The sequence below is a fragment of the Cyanistes caeruleus genome, chromosome 5, assembly GCF_971803275.1.
Source record: "Cyanistes caeruleus chromosome 5, bCyaCae1.hap1.1, whole genome shotgun sequence".
NCBI lineage: Eukaryota > Metazoa > Chordata > Aves > Passeriformes > Paridae > Cyanistes > Cyanistes caeruleus.
The window spans coordinates 77,320,266-77,343,770 of NC_141705.1; the positions used below are offsets into that span (position 1 = coordinate 77,320,266).

Sequence of the window (23,505 nt, forward strand, 5' to 3'; positions counted from 1 at the left end):
CTTTTTCTCTTAATCATCTTCTTCCTCTAATTGTCCTTCCCAATTTCAAAGGACCCATAATTCCAAGTCTCTTCTAGAATTCAGTTAATAAAATACCATTTACACATCCTAACACTGAAGGCAACTTGAATTACTTGAATTTTGTGCTTCAAAAACACAGTCTACAAGAAAAACACGAAGAGTCCTCTCAAAGAGCTTCCACCAGGTGTAATTTACCTTATGAACACTGGCAGCTCGAGTCCTTTGGCTGGCTCCATCTCTTGCTTTTGAAGACATCAGTGAGATACCACACCCCCTTCCAGCCCCAAGCCTTCCCATTCCCAGACTGGAGTAATGTGGCTCCAGCTGGATTTTGCACTGCTAACCGATATTCCCAGACACAGGTTGTGGTCTGCAGCACAGACTCTCAGTCTGATCCTTGATGGGGGATGTTTTCACCAAAATGTGGGTCTTTTCGTTACTTTTCAATGTAATGCGTTTTACTATTAATTCTGTGGTTTTAAAGTTAGAAAACTCTGATGAAAAGTACTGAAAAAGTCTGAAGTCAGATAAATCTAGATTCCTCTCCTTTTATTCATTTGTCCATCTACCACAAATCACAGTATTCTTATATTTTCCTTTTCATGTTTTCGGTCTCTAAGCAAGAGAATGCCAAGTAAATCTGCCATTTCTCTGTCCATTTTCATCTAATTAATAACATCATCAGGAGAAAACATCTCCACCTGAGCTGGCAAAGACCTCTCAGCCCTCCACCAGCAGCAAGACAGGTCAGAGACAAATAGCTGACATGAGATGTGTTTGGAGGCTCCTGTGCACCGCAGTGAGCGGTGCAGGCTGTTTTCCTTTCCACATATTTATGACTCATAATACGTCCCAGATCTTGAAACAGGACCGTGTGGTTCTGATGATGAACCAGGGGAGCTATGCAGCTCACTCCCTCACAACTGGTAACTCTGGATGATTGCTCGACTTGGAACCCTTTAGCTGATCCTCATCATGAAAGAATTACAAAAAAAAGGGCAGGAATGGATCGTATGTTTAAGTGTCAGAAACATCTCCACGCCTTTCAGAAACAGGGAAACAAGGAAACCAGTAAAATATACATTTGTCTGCCATAAAGTGTCAAAATTTAGAGGAACGCACTACCACTCGATAAATTGTAAACTGTGCTAAAGTTATGACATGTATTTTGTGTATTTTTTGCATATTATTCCCCTTCAGCAAAACTTCTTGATAATTTCAAAATGCTTAACTGGCATAACACAGCCCTCAATATGTTTGGTGTTACATTTAAAAGCTTTCATTTGTTAAAGTTTTCATGTATTATTAAAATCACTGCTTGGATGTGGTACAGTTTGTATTAAAGGATAATATTCAAACTAAACATACAGCTTTTTAACAGATGTTTAATTACAGCAGCTCCTCAAAGGCTGAAATCACTTGTGGAACTCATGTTATTTCAGATGAAACTACTTACATACCAATAAGGGCTACTCTGGCCCGTTTTCTTTTCACTTTTGAGGGGCATGATGAAGTTGGGAGCACTTTTAGCCAAAAAGAACTGGTTCCTAATGGCCAGTTTTGAGACAACCTCTAAACCAAACAAGGAACACATAAACCCCCCTTGAACTGTTGTCCTTTTTCTAAGTTCTTTACACTTAGCACTAATTCTAACCTCAGAACTCACCTCTTGCCTGCAGCCTTAACTTTTTCACTCTCTGCATTCTCCAAGAAGTTGTCTAAGCGTGATTTATCCCTTTGTAAGTATAAAAGAATGCAGTTATTTATTGTTCAACTGCTGCTTTATGACAGAAAGCTCTTGTTCTCACACTCCTCACTGTCTGTGTACTGGAAAGCTCCAGCTTTCAGCCAAGATGGAAATCGTGGTTAACAAACGTGAAACCAGGTGCTGCTGATAAAACCCTATGGACTAAAATACAGTTTTTATTGTTTTATTAGAAATATGAAAGTAGATTTGGCACTTTTTGACATTATCTTTTGGCACAACAATCTCATGATACTCTTCTCCATCTTCCTGAGATATGTACTTGCTTCTTAAAGCCTGTTTTTTGATTAAAAAGTTTATGTAGCTTAAAAACCTTACAACTTAAACCCCGAAAGTGAAGATCAAGGAGTGTAAATTAGAGAGAAAAGACAAAAGGTTTCCAATAACACACACTAAAGATTTTAAATAAATATTTTAATTCTATTATTGGCATTTACAGGTAGAAAGCATACAGTATGTTACAATTTTATCAAAACGTGAAAAATATGGATGTTACATAAGTAACAAATGTAAAAAAAGTATTTTTCTTACCTTCCCTGAAAGTAAGAAAACTATTCAGCATAGGAAAATATTGATATAAAAACACAGCTTAGGTAAAAAAAAAAAAAAAAAAAGAATTGAAGTTTTTACACAGTACAATAGGTTCATCAGATCTGCATGAAGATGTAAGGAGTTTGTGAGATTCTATTTTACCTACAACTTTAGGGAATTGGGAACAACTGGTAAGCTACGTTAATGAATCTACAAGTAGTTTTCCCTCATATCTGCTCCAAAATGCTAGAGTGCAGTAATTTTCTATACAATAAATAATTCTTCAAAGTTTCCATCATAGAAAATCATAGAATGCAGAAAATGCCACTCCAAGGTCACAGAGGCTAGGCAGTGCTTTAATAACAATTATGATAATACTTATTATAGTGCTTTATAATGTTGAAGCACTTCAGGCGAGTTTAACTAATTAGCCCTCACAACACCCCTGTGAGGCAGGGAACCAAGTGTTTTTCCTACCTTTCCACGGTACAGATGGGAAAATGGAAGCAGGGGAGAAGCACAGGCTGCAGCAGCAGCAGCACAGCCAAGCTGAGAGGCCACGAGATGTGGGGATGGACACGTTTGTCCCTTGCTGCTGTGTGCCAGGGGGCTGGGCTGGGCTGGAAAAATGACCAGGAATCACAGGGGGGGTAGGGAGGGACCAGGATAAAGTAAGCATCCCCAAAAACGTTTCCTAGAGATTCAGAAGCTCTCACACAGCTTTGTCAAAAAAACCCAAACCAAACAAACAAAACAAAACAAAAAATGAAAGAAGAGATAAAGAAACCTGAAACAAAGAAATAAACAAACTGAAAAGAAAAAAAAAACCAAAAAACAAAAAACCCAGAAATCTCCTAAAGTGCTGACTGGCTTGAGCTGCTTCTAGCACCTCTTGTATGGAATAAGACTTACAGCAAGCACTGTTGCCAGCAATTATTCAAGCTGATTTCATCCATAAAGTCACATGAGAGCAACCGTAGGATATGGTAACTACATTTTCTGAGACACCTCACTACTGTACTTCCTTCATTCACCACCTTAGTTCCACACTCTTCTTAAGGAAAATGGAATCCTCAGTACTCTTGCATTGTAAAACACGTTAGTAGCTGGAGACAATACGCACATCCTTCACAATTGAAACAAAAAATTAGTTCATTTTCAGAACAAAGCATTATTAATTTAAGAATCACGAACCAAACAATGGTAAATAGGAAAACCCTTTCCAAAGGCTGCATGCCGAATATCTGGTTTGCAAATACAATGCATGCAGGAGAAATAAATTCATCCAAGCATAATTAAATTAAAAATGTCTTAAGTCTCTTTCAGCAGCATAATGGTTATTATTTTTAAAGTCTCCTCCAACCAGACTGGCCTGGGGATCAGATGCTGACCTTGGCTTTTCTACAACCATATAATGGTTTGAGCAGTCCCCGTGGCTTTGCACTGCGGCAATACCAGGAGACAAAGCCTATACATACTGTTCTGCTTCCCCCTCCTTGGACACAGCCTTCGCTGTACCACCTTTGCTCTCTTCACTCGCTGCTGCTGCTGCTGCTGCTGCTGCTGCTGTTTTTTCAGGAAGCGATGCCAAATCTTTGAAAACATCCACGTAATGCCCAAATCCCGGGCCCCAGTTCAAGAGGTTGTCCCAGTTGAAGCTTCCCGCTTGCTGCCCCAGCTTCCCGGGCAGGGAGCTGTCCCCGGCCGCGGTGCCAGCCGCCTGCGCCCCCACGGGCCCGCCCTCGCCGCGCCGCCCCGGGTACCGCCGGGGCTTCAGCCTGGAGCCGTAGTTGTCCTCGTCATCCGCGTCCGACTCGTTCACCTGGGATAACTTGGGCATCCTGGAGGTGTACGCCACGGGCTTATCCCGGTCGTACTCCATCTCGGAGCAGGTGAAGGACTCGTGCGAGTCGCTGTCGGAGGAGGACTCGGGCGCGGGAATGCCGTCGGCCGGGTTCCTCGTCCGGGACAGGGGCCTCCTGCAGTCCTCCTCCGACGAGGAGCGGCCGTGGTCTGCGCTGCAGATGCTGGGGTTCCTGGGGCGAGGGGTGTTGAGTCTCTCCACCTCTTCGATGGACAGCCCCACCGGAGGAGACGTCTCCAGCGGGATCTGTCCGATGGGCTGCTTCAGGCGGCTTCCCGGGCGGGAGCTGTGGCTCGCCATGGTCTGTGGGCTCTTGCTTCTCCTCCCCAGCCGGGCGGCGTAGTTAAAGATGCCGGGGTGGCAGACGTCGCCGTGCATCTCCAGCGGGCTGCCTTCCCTGATGGCGAGGTGCAGCTCCCTGGCCGGGCTGTGCCTGTAGAACGTCGAGGATTTGGAGAAGGGCGCGGGGCTGTGCCGGGACAGGGGGTTGGGAGTGGGGCACGCCGAGTGGCTCAGGGACGCCGTCCTCAAGGCCTGCCCGTAGGCGGGCTGGTAGGTGAGGCTGCTGGCTCCCAGGGGCATGGGCGACTGCCGCGCGAAGCCCAGCGGGCTGTGCCTCTGGATGGAGAACTTGGGAGCGTGGCTCCGGAACTGCTTGTAGTGCTGGATGATGTCGGCGTCGGAGGGGGCGATGCTGCTGGCGTTGTCGATGTCGTAGTGCTCGATCTCGGGCTCGGGGGATGCCAGCGGGGCGCTGGGGATCGTCTCCGTGGCGTGCGGGATGTCCGTCTCGTCGTAGATGAGGTACGGGTTTTCCCTTTCGATGATGTCGGGTTTCGGGTTCCCTTCGGGCTGCTTCCTGACGGTCATGTCATCGCCGTAGGGCGGGATGTTGTCAGGGTCATCGAACGCCACGTTCTCGCTCCCTTTTTTCTTCTTCTGCTTCGTCTTCTTCTCCGCTTTCGGCCCCTTGGACTTCTTCCCTCGGCACTGGTTGCAGAGGATGAGGCTGAGGACCAGCAGCGCCAGGAGCGTGGCGCAGCTGCCCACGATGGCCGGCACGGCCCAGAGCGGCAGGGCCAGCTCTGTGGGCTGCGGGGACGGCAGGCACGCGTGGCCGCCGCCGGGGCCCGCCCTGCACTCGTGCCCGGGGGCACACAGCACCCCCAGGCAGGCCACCACGGTCTCACACGTCCGTCCCGCGTAGGCCTCGGGGCAGCTGCAGGTGAAGCCGGCCTGGGGCCCCGGCTCGCAGCTGCCCCCGTTGCGGCAGGGGCCGGAGGCGCAGGCCCCCGGCGGCACGCACTGGTAGGCGAACCAGCGGTTGATGCACATCAGCTCGCCCCAGCAGGGATTGCTGGCGCACACGTCCGGGCCGCGGCAGCCGATCTTCACCGAGGGCTCTGTTCTGGAGAGCGTGGCGAGGCTGTGCTTGCCGGCGAAGGGAAGGCTGTCCCCGCCGTACTTGATGTAGGAAATGCAGCCGTTGAAGCCTGAGACAGGGAAGAAAAGGGACAGAGGTGTCGGGGGCTGGAGGCCGAGTACGCGCTGTCAACAGCGCGCTGCGGGCTCCACTGTTCATTAAATAAGCCGTGGTTACCATAGGGAAACGTCTATTCCAACAGTGCTTAATGGCTTTAAATTGAATTTGAATAAATACGCCTTCTAATGTCTTCATTCAGTTTACTGAAATGCTTTTGTCTCCTGATTTTCCCGTATTTCTTAAACTTCTTATCGTTTCCCACAGAGGATCCTGTGGACGGCTGGCTTGGCTGTGCTAGCACCAAACATTATTTGAGTTTGCCTACTGTGCTTCAGCTAAGTCTCCTATCCCCATAATTCACGGCAATGCTTTTGTATCTCTGAATCTCGAGAGGCCTTTTCCCAAACCCCCCACACCTTGGTTGCAGCGCTACCCTACAAGAAGTTTTACTGCTGTGAGAGCCCAGGGAGATGGAGTTACCCCCAGGCTCTGCACAGTGGCTGAGTGAGGTCACAGGAAAATCCAGTCTTTTGCCTGCCTAATAATTCTCTGTGTTCCCCCGACTAAATCTGATGCCTAATGGACAAGGCTTTTCTGGAAGGGTTTTGAGCAAGTGCAACCTTATGGTGGTCTCTGCTTGGAGCCATGGCAAAATGGTACACAGAGGTGGATACCGCTCTGTCATGAAACAGCAAATATACCTGAGTTGCATGAGATGGTATTAAAGGTTTATAATCCTCAGGGTTAAAGATTTAGGTTCAGTTGGGAGCCCAAGCAAAAGTGATCATCACTTTTGTACTTACAGTACTGATGCCATGTGATGTGATGTGACAAACAGCAACGGGCAATTTGTCACATCTACCTGGCTTTGGAAATTTTATCGGACACGGCCACTTCACAGCCCTGTCACCTCATGCATTGTCTGCCTTTAACAGCACTGAAGACATTTTTAACTCTGAGTTCATGAAGAGTTTTATACCAGCACCATGTAAATCTTTGGTATGTCGTACCCTGCGTGATCCAATATTAAAATAAAATAAAATTGTGTGAAAAAGGGATTTTGAACTGTCTGTGCTTAATGGAAGCCAGACATTCCTAATTTGTCTGCCACAGCATTGGGCAGTGGTGAGAGGTTAGTGTCCTCAATTTTCCTTGTTCCAGCTTTCCTACAAGCCTTTGCTTTTTCCATGCACATGCTGCTCATAAAACATGCATGTAAAAAGGATAAAGGTCAGCACAGCATCCACACGATTTCGTACCACATTTCATACATATTCGCAATACACAAGTGTAAAGTGTGGATTTACTCCACTCGAAAATACTTTATCTGGTCACAATTCATGAAGCCAGGAAGATTTTTCAATATAGAAATATGTGAAAAATACATCTGTATTGTCTGGAGTATCTCCTGTTTTGCAGCTAAAAATCACTTCCATCTTTGCCTAGTGCTTGGGAAATGATATCAAATACATGCTATCTACTTCTTTTGCCAGGGTTTGACACAGATACTTTAACTCTTAAGGGAGACTGATTTGCTCCTTAACAGCTAGACATCAGTCACAGGATGGTTCTTTATTGTCCTTGCTCAGAAGTAAATCCCATTCTTCATTTGACAGCAGGATAAAGCAGGAGGACCTTGGAGTTGCAGAAAATATTTAAATCATATTAATAAGAGGGTAAATCCTGCAGTACTTACCAAATCCCTACAAAGTTTTTGTTCAGCATTTCTGCCCACATGAAAGATTTGCCTTGATTTTCCAGATTATGACTCAGGTAAAGAATACATCCTTTCTTCACCATTGGGGTAATAAAAATACAGCAACTGATATACAGATAAGCAGCCCCCTTGTCTCAAAAAAACCCTGCAGAGGGAGTGCTTGATTTTGGAAACAAGAAGCCTGCAGGGGTGTACTAAAGAAACAAAGTCTGTAATCCTTACTCACTCGATTTTCATTTTTTCTGGCAAAGGATGGACGTACACTAATTACTGATAAAGAATTACAGCACTTGGGGAAAAAAATAAAAAAAAAATAAAATAAAATACCTGCAACTGTGCTCTTGAAGGGTTGGCTGGATGGAATTCCTCCCAGAGAAATGGTGAGGACGTTCAGCCCACCGAAGTCTTGGGTGGCATGGAGAATGTCCCGGCTGTGAGTCCTGTCCACCGACAGGATGGTGGCAGAGCCATTCTTCTCCAGGAGGACTGAGTGCCACTGGCCATCTGCAGCATACACCTCAGGGATGTTCCTTTCCACTTTCCCAGCAACTCCAGCATCAGATATGTAGTGCACCTTCCCACCTTTTATCTGGTCAGAAGAACACATGATGTGAAATTTTAAAATGGTGTCACGTAACTCCCACCCACACATAACTGGTATGATGCCTACTCAGTACAGCTACAGTAACATGTAGCTTTGGTGTAACAGAAAGCTGGGGTGGGTATTTTCTTTCCCCCAAATAATTGCTTTGTACTAAAAAGGCATTAATTATTTAGTACGAAACAACTGTCCAGAACTAAATGCATCACATGGCAGAAACTTAAGCAGGAAATTTGCATCTCAGAGCTGCCACCCATTCAATCCCTGGCTAATCCTACTCAGAAATCAGCTATAGGTCATGCACATGACAATGCATTTTAACCAGAGAAAGAGAAATTCTTCCTCTTTCTTCAAGGCAAGAGTGGAAAATGTTTTGGAGAGTGAACAGATGTTGTCCTTGCCCAAGCAAATTGCATCCAGTTTTTATTATGACACAGTAGGAATGCATAAGGCATGGCAGGGCTTGAGCAAGAGCCCCATTTCATATCTGCTTTTTCTGCTAATTGGTATTTTGCAAAAAACTTTTGTTGTATTTCAGAAAACTTTCTGAAGAGTTGAAAAGCGTATGATTTTGTGAGAATTTTCAAATAGTGCTTTCTTGAGCAAACTCCTTTAAAACTTGTGAACAGCTAGGAAAAAAAGGAAGAATATTTTGGCTTTTCCTCTTAAGAATGATGCCTTACAATTCTACTGAATCATGAGATGCGGGATTTCAAACTCTTATTATGATCCCAAAATGAGATCAGTGCAAATTCTGCACTTAAGGTGTAGGAGCTTAAAAAGAATCCCCAACATCCAACTTCGCCAAATATTGCTTAAATTTGGGTATTGTTGGCTGACCTCCTGGGGGTGTACAGAACTGCATAAACTCATGTAGGATGGCTCTGAAACTTGCTGCAGGTTTCCTTTGGTGCTCTGCATGTTTGGTCACACGTATTAAATGGAACAAGAGCTCTCCATCCCGCGTTCCCCACTGCGGCTCGGTCGGTCCAAGGTCCGTACCCGGAGCGTGCGGGACGTGCACAGGCAGAGTCCAGGAAAGGTCATAGCCCCAGGTTTGCTGAAAGCTCTCAAAGCCTTACTTCCTTTGTTACAGGAAAAATAAAGTTCACCTGGGAAGAACTGTGAGGTGACACACCGGCTACAAGAATGCTGCGCTCGTTTCCAGAAACTGTTAAAATGTTCTGGATTTGCTTCTCCAGTGATGCAAGCTGAGGACTTTGTTCAGACACTCCAGCTTTAATAAGGCTGTAAGACCACGCTCATGTCTTGGCAGCTGCCTGAATGAATGCATCTAGCACGTATTCCGTTTGGATGGAGGACACAGCGGTTAATATGTGCATCCACTTCCTTTATGAAGGCAGTAATTCAGATTATTTGAAAATGCATTGTTTGATAAAGCTCGCCTCGTAGGCAGGATGCTTTTGTTACTGATAAAAACACAAGTAGCATGTGTCTAAACTATCACAGAGCCCAAGGAAAATCCCATCTTTACAAATGCAGCCCACAGACTATTAAAACATATTAAACACCATTTCCCACTATCACTCATAAAAAGGTTGACTGAGCTGAATATGTACATATATTTATGTCTGCAACCTGTAATTGGTTTGTTATGTCTTACTCTGTCTTTTATGCCCCATAAAAATACTGCCTTGTATTTTAGTCTTTATGTAAACAGAAAGGAATACACCATGCCAGACAATACCCTCCAAGCTTAAGGGAAGACTAAGCACAGAAGCAAAATTTTTAATTTCACCTTAGAAAAGATCTGTGGAATTATTTACCTGTCAGCAACTGATATTTTCCATAGTAATTCATGATTCTTTAACCCTATTTCTGTATCTTAAAAATTGCACATGAGTAATGCTAACAGATTCATAAATAACGCACTAGGGGCATTTGGAAAAGAAGATTTCCAGAGACAAGAGTGGCCCATGGCTACCTCAACCAGGAAAAGATATGGAATGATCCTCTTGTTGCCTTGAGGCAGAACATGTTTCTAAATTTGAAACAAAGGCTGAAGTCGACAGTATTGAGTAAAACAAATTTCTGGGTTTTATTTAAATGGCTGAGCAACTGACAAGTAGAATATAATGAAAAGAATGAACCACTAAAAACAAACATGTTCCTAACTACAGGGCTGATTCAACTTTACCAATTTTTCAAGTCTCATTTGCTGAACAAATTGGGTTTTATTTGTCTTAAAACTAGCCATGGAATGGGATGTCATTTGAAAGGGTTATGTTCTGATTAATTCCTACAGCTTGATATATGCACAGAATCATGGAATGGTTTGCCTAGGAAGTGACCTTAAAGATCATCCAGTTCCAACCCCTCTGCCATGGGCAGGGGCACCTTTCTCATCCAGCCTGGCCTTGAGCACTTCCAGGGATGGGGTATCTACAACTTCTTTGGGCAGCCTGTGTCAGGGCCCAACTCCCCCTCACACAGGAGTATGTTAGCCAATAGAGGTAAAATGTAATCCACATCCTTGAGCTCCTTGAGCTCCATTTATGCTAATTTAATCTGACTGCAGATGAGATTTCTAGATAAAGCAAGACAAGACAGGCAATTTCACCTTTAACCCTCAATGTTTATCCCATTGCTTCTAACTGAATTACTTGCAATGTGCATTTGCAGGAAAATAGGCTACGATAAAGACCCCTAGTAATAAGCAATCCCCCAGCCTCTTTGTTGTAGTGGATTTTGGAGGAAGCATTTTCCATCTGAATTTGACAATTATTTAATGTAATCTGTAAAAGTTTGCATCTTTCCTGGGTTAAGGATCCCTTTATGTCATAAAGCCCCCTCTTGGGTTCTTTGGAGGGAGTTTGCATCCATCATTTAGTGAATCAACTGCTCACAATCTCAGTGGGTCTGATTTATTGCCACTTCTCTAGTTTTACCCCAATCCCAGCCACACCAAAACCGATGAGCTGCAAGAGGAAAAATGTGAAAGCATGGAAGTAGCCATAGGACTCATAGCTTTTCCCTAGCATGGTTTAATATTAAAAACACATGGCAGGTTTTTTCTGAATGCTAATACTTTGGATAACAGGCATATTAAAATACCCAAAAATCAAGTTATAAAATTGTCTGATTTGAACACTGACAAGAACTGGGGACTGGCAGGTCCCTAAAGCCCAACTTCTGCACGGCAAGTGGATGGAGTGACATGGAGGCCTTTGCTGGGTTGGCTTCACTGGCATCTCGGGCCACCACTGAGGGGATTACTCATCATGATACCTATTCTGGGAATGAGGAGCAGTGCAGAGCCTGTACTGCACTAGCTACAGTTAAATTACTACAGTTTTACTAACTAGCATCACCTGGGAACTGCTTGGCAACAACCAGCTCGGCTCTCCTTCCTCAAACTTCTGCATCTGGTACTAGGCAAACCTCTGCTCTCTTCCCTTGCACAGCTGGGGCTGGGACTTGACACCCTCTGCTTGCTTGTATAAATTCACCAATATTAACAATAACAAGAGTGTTTGCATAAACACAGCACCAGTGCTTTTAGCCAGGAAAGGCAACTCTCTCTCTCTTTTTTTTTTTAAGCAATGCTTGGAGAGCTCACCTAGCAAATTCTACTAGGGGGCAGAAAAAGGATTTTTCTCTCCAGAAGTCAAAGTAATGAGATCTTATCTGCTAATATGAGCGAGGCAGAAACTTCCTATGAAATTATGTGGTAAAAGCACATGCCAGGGAAGTAGTGCAGACTTGCTTCCTAAATGCAGCCGGTGTGTCAGGAAAGCTTCGTAACTCTGACCAGGCAGGTGGAGGATATCCATGGGGCTGAAGCTTAGAAAGTGTGAATTTCTGTATGAATTTCTCTAAAAGTCAGGGAAGAAAAACTTGGAAAACCTTGCAGCAGTCAAGGAAACTTGGAGCTTACACCAACCCAATAAAGGGGCTTGCCAACATCACTGCTGTACTCATTTAGAGTTATGAGTAAATGGACTGAGTCATCGCCAGGAACCAAACCATGGCTTTCTCTTGAGAAAGGTAACTCCTGCAGCAATAAGCTCTTCGAGGAAAGAAAAAAACAACAAAAAACCCCCAAACAGTGTGGCATTTGAAGCATTAATTCAGCTATGTATGCCAAAATAATTTGATATTGACACTGGTCTGCGAGTAACCTCATGAATTTGAGTTATCCCTCACTTCCTAGTTTGATAAGCCTGAGCCATGTTGGTAGGAATTAATGAAAACTTTTTGGCAATCGTTTCCTAGCTTAAGGAGGGTCTGGGTTCAAGGCTCAAAAAATCAGAGGATAAAAGGCCAATAACACAATGATTTGTTCTGTAAAGTGTAATGATGATAATAACCATGGCAATGAGCACCGTTCTTGTCGCCTTAGAACAGTCACTATTTGGAGTCTAGACAAAACTGATTAGATATAAAACCATCAAGATCTTCTGATACCTTGGCCAATAGGAAGGGAATTGTTGAGAAGATGAATGACACTGGAGCAGTGCCTAGTCTCAGTTAAAGACCCAATGCTTTATAAAGGAAACAGAAAGAGTAATGGAAAAACGCGATTTTGATCACTGCACACGAGGCAGTCCAATCAAATCAAACTCGGCATTAGCTGTAATCTTACCTTCACGGTAGTGAAGTTGCTGCTTTCTTGGACGTGGAGTAAAACGCCGTTCTCGCTCCTCGTCATGAACTTCACCTCCAAGCGCTCCACGCCCGGGCGGCCCGCGCCAGCGCCCCGAGCCCCAAGTCTCATCAGGTAGTCCCGCTTCTTGTTGGGGCTCATGTGGTAGTCGAGCCGCCCCTTGCCCTCCAGCGACAAGGCCGTGTCAGCGGTAATATCTGGGACAAGGACAGGGAAGGGTTGAGCACGCGGCTCGTTACCGCTCCAGCCATCATCTGCCTCACCGCGACCGCCTTTCCCTCAGAGCAGAGATCAAGTTCAGAGCAGGTCAAGGGAGGGGAGCAGGAGTGAGTGGCAAATGCAGCCCCCCTATTCTTTGGCTTCCACCAGAATGTGTGTTTGAGAGTGGGAGTGTGCGAGTAATTTACTGCTGCTATCAGTCACTAGTAAATTAAAACTCGCTAGGGAACAAGTGAGGGAGTAGGGAAAAAAAAATTGTCTCTCAGAACTGTAATTCCTTCCCAAGGATGTTACTGTTTCCATTACTGCAAGCAGGGTTTCATGATATATTGAACTCTAAGCTCTTCAGGGCAGAGATAATGACTTTCTATTTGTTATGGCATTAAAAAAAAAAGTGAATAAAAAAAGGCAGAACACTGACTACCAAATGCTGTTAAAATTATGGCTAAATTCTTTTGTAAACCGGTGCAATAAAAGCATATAAATCAGCTAAACAATAATGGGACACGTAAAAAAACAAAGCCCAGTCATTATACTACAGCTACACGGAAATAAATCACTTGGCCCTCCTGGACAATCCTATATTGATTTACAGGGCTACTCCTATGAGAGTGAATCACCCCCCAGCGTAAATGCCTTGTTTTCATTTACATTTACAATACTTTCTTGCATATAATCCACAGTCAATTTGATGAAAAGGACTTTAGTTTGGAGAATTAGGCACATGAACTCAATGTTTATGGGAAGGGGTTTTCATCTACCCTCTTACCTCCCCATAGCAGACAAATCCCTCCTATGGGATACTTTTATTTTAGTTACGGATTAAATGTTATCAGGAAGCAGGACTTTAAATGAGTGTGAGTTACCTGAAATGCAATATACAGACCAGAAGAAATTATGGATTCAGTTGTTGCCATTTTTAGCTCATGAAAGGACAAGAGTCCATTGTCCTTTCATGTGTGGACTTCTAAAGTACTTAAGAGGCAACACGCCGCTTGTTTTCATTATTCTATAAAATTCATTATCCCTCTAACTAAAATCTTAACAGCCTTTGGTTGAGCCACAGTTAGGTGTCTATTAAAGACAGTAAAACCTCCTCCTCACATTTTTCACAGTGCTTTCCCGTCAGTCCATCCTTGCAGTGACACTGCTGCCACGACCACTGATCGACACAAGTGCCACCATTCTGGCAGGGGCTGGTTGTGCAAGCACCTTCCAGTCTGGGACACCTGAAAGAAATCAGAAAAGTGGAGGCTGAATAAAGTGCACACGAATAAACAGAGCAAATGTGCCGGGAAGCGTCCTCTCTTTCAATGGTATTCCCTTTCCTCCCCTCAGAGATGCAAAAATGGCTCTTTTTCCCCATCCTTGGAAGTGTCCAAGGTGGATGGGAGCAACCTGGTCTAATGGAACGTGTCCCTGCCCATGGCAGGGGGGTTGAAACAGGATGATCTTTAAGGTCCCTTCCAACCCAAACCATTCTGTAGTTCTAAGAATCTCTGTAGACAGCTCAAGTTTCTAAGCAGATCCAAATTTTCAGCATCAGTTTATAGCAGTCTTACAAAAGAGGAAGGAACTCAGAGACAACCAAACTCCTACTATATGTTATGCAAGAGAGAAAAAACCCTTTTTGGCATTTTTTTATGCTGCAGACTGCCAGAGCCTTTGCATTACAATGACCAGCACAAACATGGGGGTTGGGAGAGGAAGTGAGAATGAGGAAATCTGGATAGAAGACTGACATTATTGCTACAACTGTGACTTCAAACAGTGAGATGGAAAAAACAATAGAATCGGATAGCTCATCATTTCTGAAAGGCCACTTGGAGGATACGAGGGAAATTCAGTGATACTTGAGAGGCAAAGTGAGAGAACAGACATGGTGGATTAAGAGGAAACAAAAGGGAGTCAAGGGTTAGCAAACACTATGAGCACAGTCAAAACCAGGTGGAATTTATAAAGAAACCCAAGAACAGGGGCTACTCAGTTTCAGCCTGCAAAGCAACTTGAATAACCACTGACAATAGAAATGTAATGATGCTGCTTTTTTTTTTAAGACTCTGTAATCTTTAGTGAGCCTTTAATCCAAATTCACTTTCTTCCCACATTTTTCACATTTTACAGCAGGTTCTACAGTAGTTTTTTTCTGACATGAAATATCTGTTGGTGTCTGAATGGAACGGCATTCATAAGAGTTTCCTTTATCGCATAATAAATATATAATATAATATAAAATATATAATATATAATATATAATATATAATATATAATATATAATATATAATATAAAATATATAATATATAATATATAATATATAATATATAATATATAATATATAATATATAATATATAATATATAATATGTAATATGTAATATAATATAAAATATAAAATATATTGTATATTATATATAATATGTATAATATAATAATTATAATATAATGTATTATATATTATATTATTATATATTATATGTATGTATTGCATACATATAAATAGCAGACGTACTGATCTAAGATTCCTTGGGCTGCCAGAGCCTGGCTGGGCTCCAGGGGACGTCCATTGACAGCAAACTCCATTATGCAGCCCACAAAGTCATGGCTTTCCACCTGTCCTCTTCTCTGAAGGATGGGCTCTATGGACCTGATGCCACCAACAGTAACTCGATTTGGTTGTACATCCAGAGTCCTGTAAAAGAGAAGAAATAACCTATTGGTACCAGACACCAGGATAGTGACAACAGCACAGGAACTGCCACCACCAGCTACAGCCTGCAGGTAAAATTCTTCTTCCCAAATTGGTATTTTAGTTTTAAAGGGGAGACAGAAAGATCAGTAGCACTTGAACCAACAGTTACAGTAAGTATAATTCTAAATTCACACTCAGTTGGCATGTCAAAATTTCTGTTCAGTTGACTGAGCAGTGTGCTTGAGATCACAAGTAAGGTTTTTCACCCAAGTATATAATTGAGATTGTAGATGGTACTTAAATAGCGGGAAGATGGGCTCATTGTTTTACAAAGATGTAACACCTCTGCTAGCAGAGGAAACCCTGTGTGGCAGGAAACATGACTGTGATTATTGTAAGAAATAAGCCAAAGGGATTTGGATTAAAGTTACTGTTATCTCCAAAGATGTGACCCAAAGACTCCTGAGTTAGTTACAGTAAACATCAGAAATGAAGTTTGCTTTCTTTACTGGACACTGTTTATGAACTCAGAACTGTAACAGAAAACACCTGAAAACAATGTCAAAGATTGTCTGACAAATTATAAATACTGTTAATAGTTTTTTTTAACAACAGCACTAATCAGATGATTTTATTTCCTATGTCTTTATGAGTAAGAAGAGGTGCAGTTTAAATAAATACCTGACCCCAAATCATTAGGCAATAGCTATGACCCTCATTTATACCACAGTGTAGACTACTTATGGCCATGCATTTCCTGACTGCCACCAGAGGTAGGGGACAAAGATGGTGTCAAGAGCTGGGGATTTCTGAGAAAACTCCTTGTTATGATCTAGTTCTATGCAGAAATTAAGCCTGACCTAGCAAGCAGCAGCACACTCAGAAAATTTGATTTGCTTCTGCAAAGATGGAAGAAACTGACACTTGGGAGCCTTATCATTATTCCAACTTTCTCTAGTTTTACAGGGAGATTTCTTCTTAACTTTACTTTTAATTTTACTCCAAAAAAAATCCCACATAAACCCCAAAACAACCCCACAGAAAGAAGAAATATTTACCAGTCAGTTGAAACAGCAACATTGCTGACAGTGCAGTAGCCTGGCTCCTGGTCCTCAGAGCAGGAATCCACCGTCAGGGATGCTGCCTGCAAAAGGCACGCACACAAATATGCTGAATATTACAAGGCTTTAGTCCCCAGCCACATTCACTATTTATGCTTAAGTGTATTATTATCAAGGACTTGGCTAGAAAGGAGCACTTGTGTTTATCATGGTGTCTGAAGCAGGGTGCTTTAGAGCCACTGCTCAACTCCACCCTCGGCCAGCACTGCATGGACACCACCAAGGCATGGATACAAACAGAGAAGGAGCCAATTGCTTCACACAGAGAAGCAGTTAAACACCAGTTTTTCACATTTGGGCAGGGTTTCTTTCGTATTTGTCTGCTTTACTCCTTGAAACTGAAGTTATTTTGGCTCATACCATATCCTATTCCTGATATGGTTCAGATAATCTGAGCGAAAAGCTCAGCCCCCTCCATTCACAAAGGGCGTTCCTTCAGGGGCTTTACCGTGACATTAAACATATTGAACTTGATAAAAAGCATGTTACAAAATCTGGGAGTACAAACTCTGAGATTCCTAGTTAAAAATAATGACCCTGGGAGTAGAAACACTGAGATTACTAGTTAAAAATAATAACCAACCGCTCCATAAAACTCAAAAGGTAACCAAGTGGACCCAGCTTAAGGTATCTCCTTGACTAAGAGGTCATGAAGGATCTCAACTTTGATAATGGAGAAGCATCTGGACACCTAGGGTGGGACCAAGCTGATGTCTGGGGAAGTACCAGGCATTACCAGTTCTCAGAGCAGTCTTACTCTTTATTATTATTATTATTATTATTATTATTATTATTATTATTGTTGTTGTTGTTGTTGTTATTGTTATTATTGTTATTATTGTTATTACTACTACTACTACTATTACTATTATTACTATTATTACTGTTACTATTTTTATCCCCAAACCATCAAGTCCCAGACAACAAGGTTGCCTCAGCCTGGTCTAGTGGAAGGTGTCCTTGCCCATGACAGGGGGGTTGGAACCAGATGATTTTTAAAGTTCTTTCCAATCCAAACCATTCTGTGATTCTGAGACTACCCATACAACTTATTTACACTAAAGCTACTCATGGCACTTCTACTTGTGATCTATAAAAGTCCAACCAAAGCTGTCACTAAAATCATGAAATAACTCCTGCTGGTTTAAAAATGAGTTTTTATTTTATTCCTTATTTAGCAAAGAATTGTCCCCACAGTGATTTATTAATAACAGATGCGCTGAAAAAAAAAAAAAAAAAAACAAACCCAACCAACCCTGAAGGTTAGTTATTCCTCAAAACAAATTTTCAGAAAAATAAACATAATCTCCACATTGTACATTTCCTCATGTTTCAGCTAGATGTGTGGTACAGTTTTACAGCAAATTTAAATCAAACGCCACCTTCAAAAATGCCTGGGTTTATATTTTGATTTGGATTGCTCTGTGGGAGCTGAGCAAGCAGCACTGGCTATCAGTACATCATTACTCTGCAGAGGTTTTTTCTACTGCCTGCAAGTAAGTTTGGTAACAACAGCCTGTTGAAATCCCCACAGATTGTCCATGCTAGTTCCAAATACACGCTGCACGCTGACACACTGTATTGACCAAATAAATTCAGAGCTCTAGGCCCTAAATCATGCCCTACAGTACGATTAAATTGTTCAATCTGCTATTTTTAATGGAAGCTTATCTTGAATTTCTTTCCATACAAATGAGCAAAGTGCTTCTCCCAAGAAATGTCAGTCTGCAGTTCCAAAGCAGATTATAGCCCTGCATAAATGAAACAATTCAGAGAAAGAATAATAAGCTGGCTGCTCTGTATGCCACCACATGCATACATATTTTTCTTCAGAACATCAACAACAAAAACTGAAATGAGTTTTTTGTTCTTAGCTCAATCAGCATAATCTCCCTAACTTACATCGCTATGTGCTCTGCAAGCCAAGCTCCAGCCCCAGCTGAAGGGCTGGATATTTGAGAATATATTTTACTTGGACCAGAGTTCATACAATTTATTTTCTAATGTTAGTCAAATGTTCCTGCTTGTTACTTAAGCATTACTCTACAGTTACCTTGCCACATTATGAGCCTTTCTATCCTGTCACTTTGCAATAGCTCAGGACTGACAACTTAATGATTTTACCAGTTTCCGATAAAATCCCACTGTGCTGTAGGAAATGACAGATTTGGAATCCTGAAGGGGGCCTATTTTATACAGTTTTGGACACCTGGGAGACATTTTTCCTGCAGCAGAAATATCTAAGACAAAGGCAATTCTCTTCACATACTGTTTGTAAACAGCTGACTTTACTGAATAGGTTTAAACATTAAAAACAAACCAACAAAAAAACCCCACACAAAGGTGTAGGTTGTCTTAAATATTTGCTTTTAGCCTGAAGCAGTCGTAGCTGAAAATATTTCTATAAATAGCCCTTTTTATGTTCTCTCTTCTTCTATAGTCCTCTGGCACACTGACAAGTAAAACATTTTCTTTCTCTGTTTTTTTTCCTTCAGTGTATTCATTTATTTGTTGCAACTTTTACTCTGTGCCCCTATACTTAGCCATTTACATCTTATTTATAGAAGTAACATTCTACTTTAGCTACTAAAATGGGAACCTTGTGCATGTCAAGATTAAAGTGCACATTTGGGCTTTACCATTAGGAAGCTGTGATGTAAATTATTAAATTTGCAAGATGCAAATTGATATCTGGTATCAGAGCACATTAAACCAAAGCCATTGCTCAACATCACAATAATCCTTCATCTTGTTTGGATATGTAAGTCCTAAAAACACACTCAAATTGGATTTGCAAATCCAGCTGAAGACTGGATTTCACAGAACCATGGAATCCTTAATGTTGAAAAATATCTGCAAGAGTCCAACCACTAAGCCAGCACTGTCAAGGCCAGCACCAATCCATGTCCCCAGGTGCCACATCTACACATCTTTTTAATACCTCCAGGGATAGTGACTCAACCACATCCCTGGGCAGCCTCTGCCAGGCATTGACAGCCCTTTTGTGGAAGAGCCCTTTAGTGCTATTCAAGCTAAACCTCTTCTGCTGCAACTTGAGGCCGTTTCCTCTTGTCTGTTGCTTGTAACCTGGGAGAAGAGACCAACACCCAAAATAAATGAGATACCAGGTCTTGCACTGTGAACTGAAATGGAGTTTCAAGACTCTGCAAGGGCTAGAAGGGAGCCACAGTGGGTAGAAGAGTTTATCACTTTTATTCCCTTCATCTCTTCTAGCTCGAAATACACAAAACAAAATTGGGAACCCCACCATATATTACTGTTCTGTGACTTTAATTTCAAACATGGGAAGAATACGGAATTCCACGTACGCCATTTCTGCCCGAGAAGGGAACTGTTGGGCAATAGTTACTGATTATGGATGGTAAATAGACTTGGTTTCATTTCTAACTCAAACACTGTGGAGTCAGAAAACTTGGCTGAGATTCAAAGACCATTTGGTTTATGTTCTGCTTTGGAAGTAGTATTAAAAAATGAGAGAAAAGGAATAGAAAACGTTTTCTGGAGAAAAAAATAAAGGCAGGAAAGGGGTCAAGAGTGCCAGGCACATTGGCAATCATTTGTCCCAGTTTTTAGCAGAGTTCCTCACCTCATATGCATTCTGGGGAACAAAAAGAGAAATAACTTCCCACTTTCCCCTCAAAATATTTTCTTAATGTAGCACCTTTTAACTCTTCACATGTGTACTAGAGAGGAAAACCAGGCTCTTACAAGATTGCTAAAATCTCTGAATTAGCTCAAGGAGGTCATGGATGCTTAGAATTTTAAGTTTGTCCACTTCTATTTTCCAAATGTTGAGAAAAACTATTTTGAGGCTTTTTGCAATTATTGTGGTTAATTAGCATTCCCCGATAGTCATCCCCGTAATCTACACCAGTTAATTAGCCTCGTGCGTAGTCATCTATGTCATTAATTATTCCTGGCTCTCATTTTTCACGTTGAGAGTATGGGGGCACTTTGCACATGCCTTTTCCATTATCCTTTATCATCATCATCCTAAACAAACCACCACAGGGCTTTGAGTCAGTCGGAACAAGGCAGAAACGAAGGAGATTTTTCCCAAAGTTGGAGTTTCTGCTAGCAAACGCAATGCCACTGATTTTACTTTCCTCTGTGTCCGCCTGGAAGCCAACTCAAAAATCCTCATCTTAGCGTTGCTTACCATTCCAGCCCGGCGGGCAATGACGGTGTGGAACTGTCCGTCAGACACCTTTTTAGCTGTGGTGAGCTTGTAGGTGCCAGTGCCCAGGTTGTAGGAGAACCTCAGCCTCCCTTCCGCTATCTCCAGCGCCAGGAATTCCGCCCGCTCTCCCGTTTGGTTGTCGTAGTTATACAGCAGCAAGGCGTTACTCTTGATGGTGGCAAACTTGATGTAGATGTAGTTGTTGTTGGGATCCATACTGGGGAACTCCATGTAGGACAGCTCTTCAAATCCGTAGCTGTTGAGCTCGCAGTGATTCCCAAAAACACCTGAAAAACGAAAAGCGATGCCCGGAATTGGGGATTTTTTTCCTCACCGCGCGTTCTCACACCGCAAAGTGTGGATGTGGTCTCGACACAGCGGTGGAACCTCTAATGTACAATTAAATTAATGCACAATTAAAATCACACAACCAACAGAAGAATGCTATTACCCACAGCTGGGTGCTGAGGTACATTATATTCAAGCTTAAAAAATCGAGTTACAAAGGACAAGGATCTATTGGAAAGCATTTCGTCGAGCTCCGTGGCTTCTTTGGAAAACACCAAACCAAGCCAGTTTGACAGCTCTGTCAAGACATGGCTGCTAATTATCATCAGGCATTTATTAATCCAGCTGTGGAAATCAATGTGCAAGTTGAGTTAATTTTTCGTTCTGCGGCTGTTATCCCAACTGTTTCTCACTGGGTGGTTCACTTGTCATACTTATGAAATAATGATATGTGTGATTAAAATATTATGTCTTCTCATGTTTTTACTGATATGAATATTCTGGTGCATTCTACATACTACTTTTCAGATCTCTGTCCCATAATTTCCCTTGATTTTTCTTTTACTTCAGCAACAATGGGAAAAAAACCCTGATTTAATTTATGAAGATTAGTTAAATTTACAATGGGAAATTAATAAACCCTGAGGAAAAGTACAATGAAGGAAAGAAATGGGAATAGAGAAATTATTCCACATGTTAACAGAAAAACTTAATTCAGCATTACAAATGTATATTGAGAACTATACTTTTGTGAGAGGGTTTTCAGCAACCTTAAAACACTGTAGATGATTTCTGCACATTTCTGGTTTTTTTTATTAATCTGTAACATTTACATTCATACTTTTCCATATGAAGAATGGCAGTTCTGGATTAATCTGCATTCAGAATCAATCTTGCTGCAATTGTGTCATGATGCCTTAAAATATCCATGTTGTTCTATGTTTTTATTGGGTTCATTCCACAAACCAAATCTGGGATAATTAAATTCTAAAAATTATGAAACTATTTTGGCACTACTATATGCTTCTCTGATGTAAAATACTGATGTTATTTACAGTGGTCTTACTCTTCAGCTCCACTAAAAGTGCCTGTTATTCATCAGGAGAGCCTTGTTATCATCATACCTCCTCCTTCAGACTGAACTTTGGATATTCTTGGTTGTGAAGGTACTTTAGCCTTGATCCAGCTGTGGTTGAACTAAGTTTCTTCTTTAGGAAGCCAATGGTCTTGATTTAAGTATTTCAAGCATCCATTCTTACTTTTGGACAGTTATATCTATCTATCTATCTATCTATCTATCTATCTATCTATCTATCTATCTACTGTCTATCTGTCTATCTGTCTGTCTATCTATCTATCTATCTTATCAGAAATATTCTTTCTGATTTTTAAGCACTGAGTTGTTTGGCTGGGTCTTATGTTTTTGCGTGAGAGAGAAAGGACCTGCTACTAGGAATGACAAATACGTATTTGTAGTGACCACATCACTTTTTCATTTTCTTTTAAAGAAAAATTAGTTAGATGAACCTCTAAATACAGGCAGTTTTTCCAAACCTTGAAACATTTTCAAACCAGAAATCATTTATGCAGATAAAAATAAATAGAAATATGAATAGGGAAAGGGGAGATGAAGAGGAGGGTACTTACCGAAGGGACAGTGGCAGAAATACCCCTCCAGCCCACTTTGGCAGGACCCACCATTGAAACAGGGGTTGCACTCACAGTAGTTGACAGTGGAGTCACACGTTTTCCCTGTGATAAGCAAACAAAAGCAATTTCCAGGTCAGACTGTTCAGGGAAATAGGAAAGTCAGGCTGGTGCTGTAGGTAATGAGGTTATGAACCAATGCTGAACTCATGGCCAGGAGACAGGGTGCCAGGGACCAGCTCTGGGATGGAGAGAGGAATCACAGACAGGATGCTGGGCTGCTCCCAGCCCTGTCATAGGCATAATGTGTGGCCCAGAGAAGGTAACCTTGTTTCTCAAGTGAATCATTGTGATTATAGGTAGTAGTGGACTGTTGTTTTAACTGAATTGAATTTTATTATTTATTTTATTAACTGGTCTATGAATGGTCTATGAATGAAAGATAGCACAATTAAAGGCAATGCTGAACTGAAGAACTGCAAAAAAAGCATCTTTTTTTCTCCCCATTGAGTGCCATATGCTCATGAGTGCAAAGGAGATACAGACAGCCCTTGGTGGACCCTGCACAAGCAGGTCATGCTGAAGAGAGGCTGCTATTGTACATTATATGACATCTATTAATTTTCCTCATCAATTACAACCTCCTTCCTGACTTAGAGAGACCAGAGTCCTCTGGAGCTAAAAAAAGCTACCCTGGATACAGTCCTTTCCTAAGCAGACATTGTCACATG

At 42.1% G+C, this 23,505-nt stretch overlaps 1 protein-coding gene across 1 annotated transcript in view; it reads right to left on the reverse strand.

Annotated features, from left to right (window-relative positions):
- Positions 1 to 2,179: 2,179 nt before the first annotated feature.
- FAT4 (FAT atypical cadherin 4) overlaps positions 2,180 to 23,505 on the reverse strand; it is a 122,756-nt gene continuing 101,430 nt past the window's right edge. The window contains exons 10-17 of the mRNA XM_086890451.1: positions 22,775 to 22,879; positions 20,819 to 21,126; positions 16,576 to 16,661; positions 15,338 to 15,517; positions 13,933 to 14,057; positions 12,589 to 12,806; positions 7,709 to 7,970; positions 2,180 to 5,674 (exon numbers count right to left, since the gene is read on the reverse strand). Of these exons, the coding sequence (XP_086746577.1) occupies positions 3,786 to 5,674; positions 7,709 to 7,970; positions 12,589 to 12,806; positions 13,933 to 14,057; positions 15,338 to 15,517; positions 16,576 to 16,661; positions 20,819 to 21,126; positions 22,775 to 22,879 (3,173 nt within the window). The 3' untranslated portion in view covers positions 2,180 to 3,785. The remainder of the gene's footprint in view (positions 5,675 to 7,708; positions 7,971 to 12,588; positions 12,807 to 13,932; positions 14,058 to 15,337; positions 15,518 to 16,575; positions 16,662 to 20,818; positions 21,127 to 22,774; positions 22,880 to 23,505) is intronic.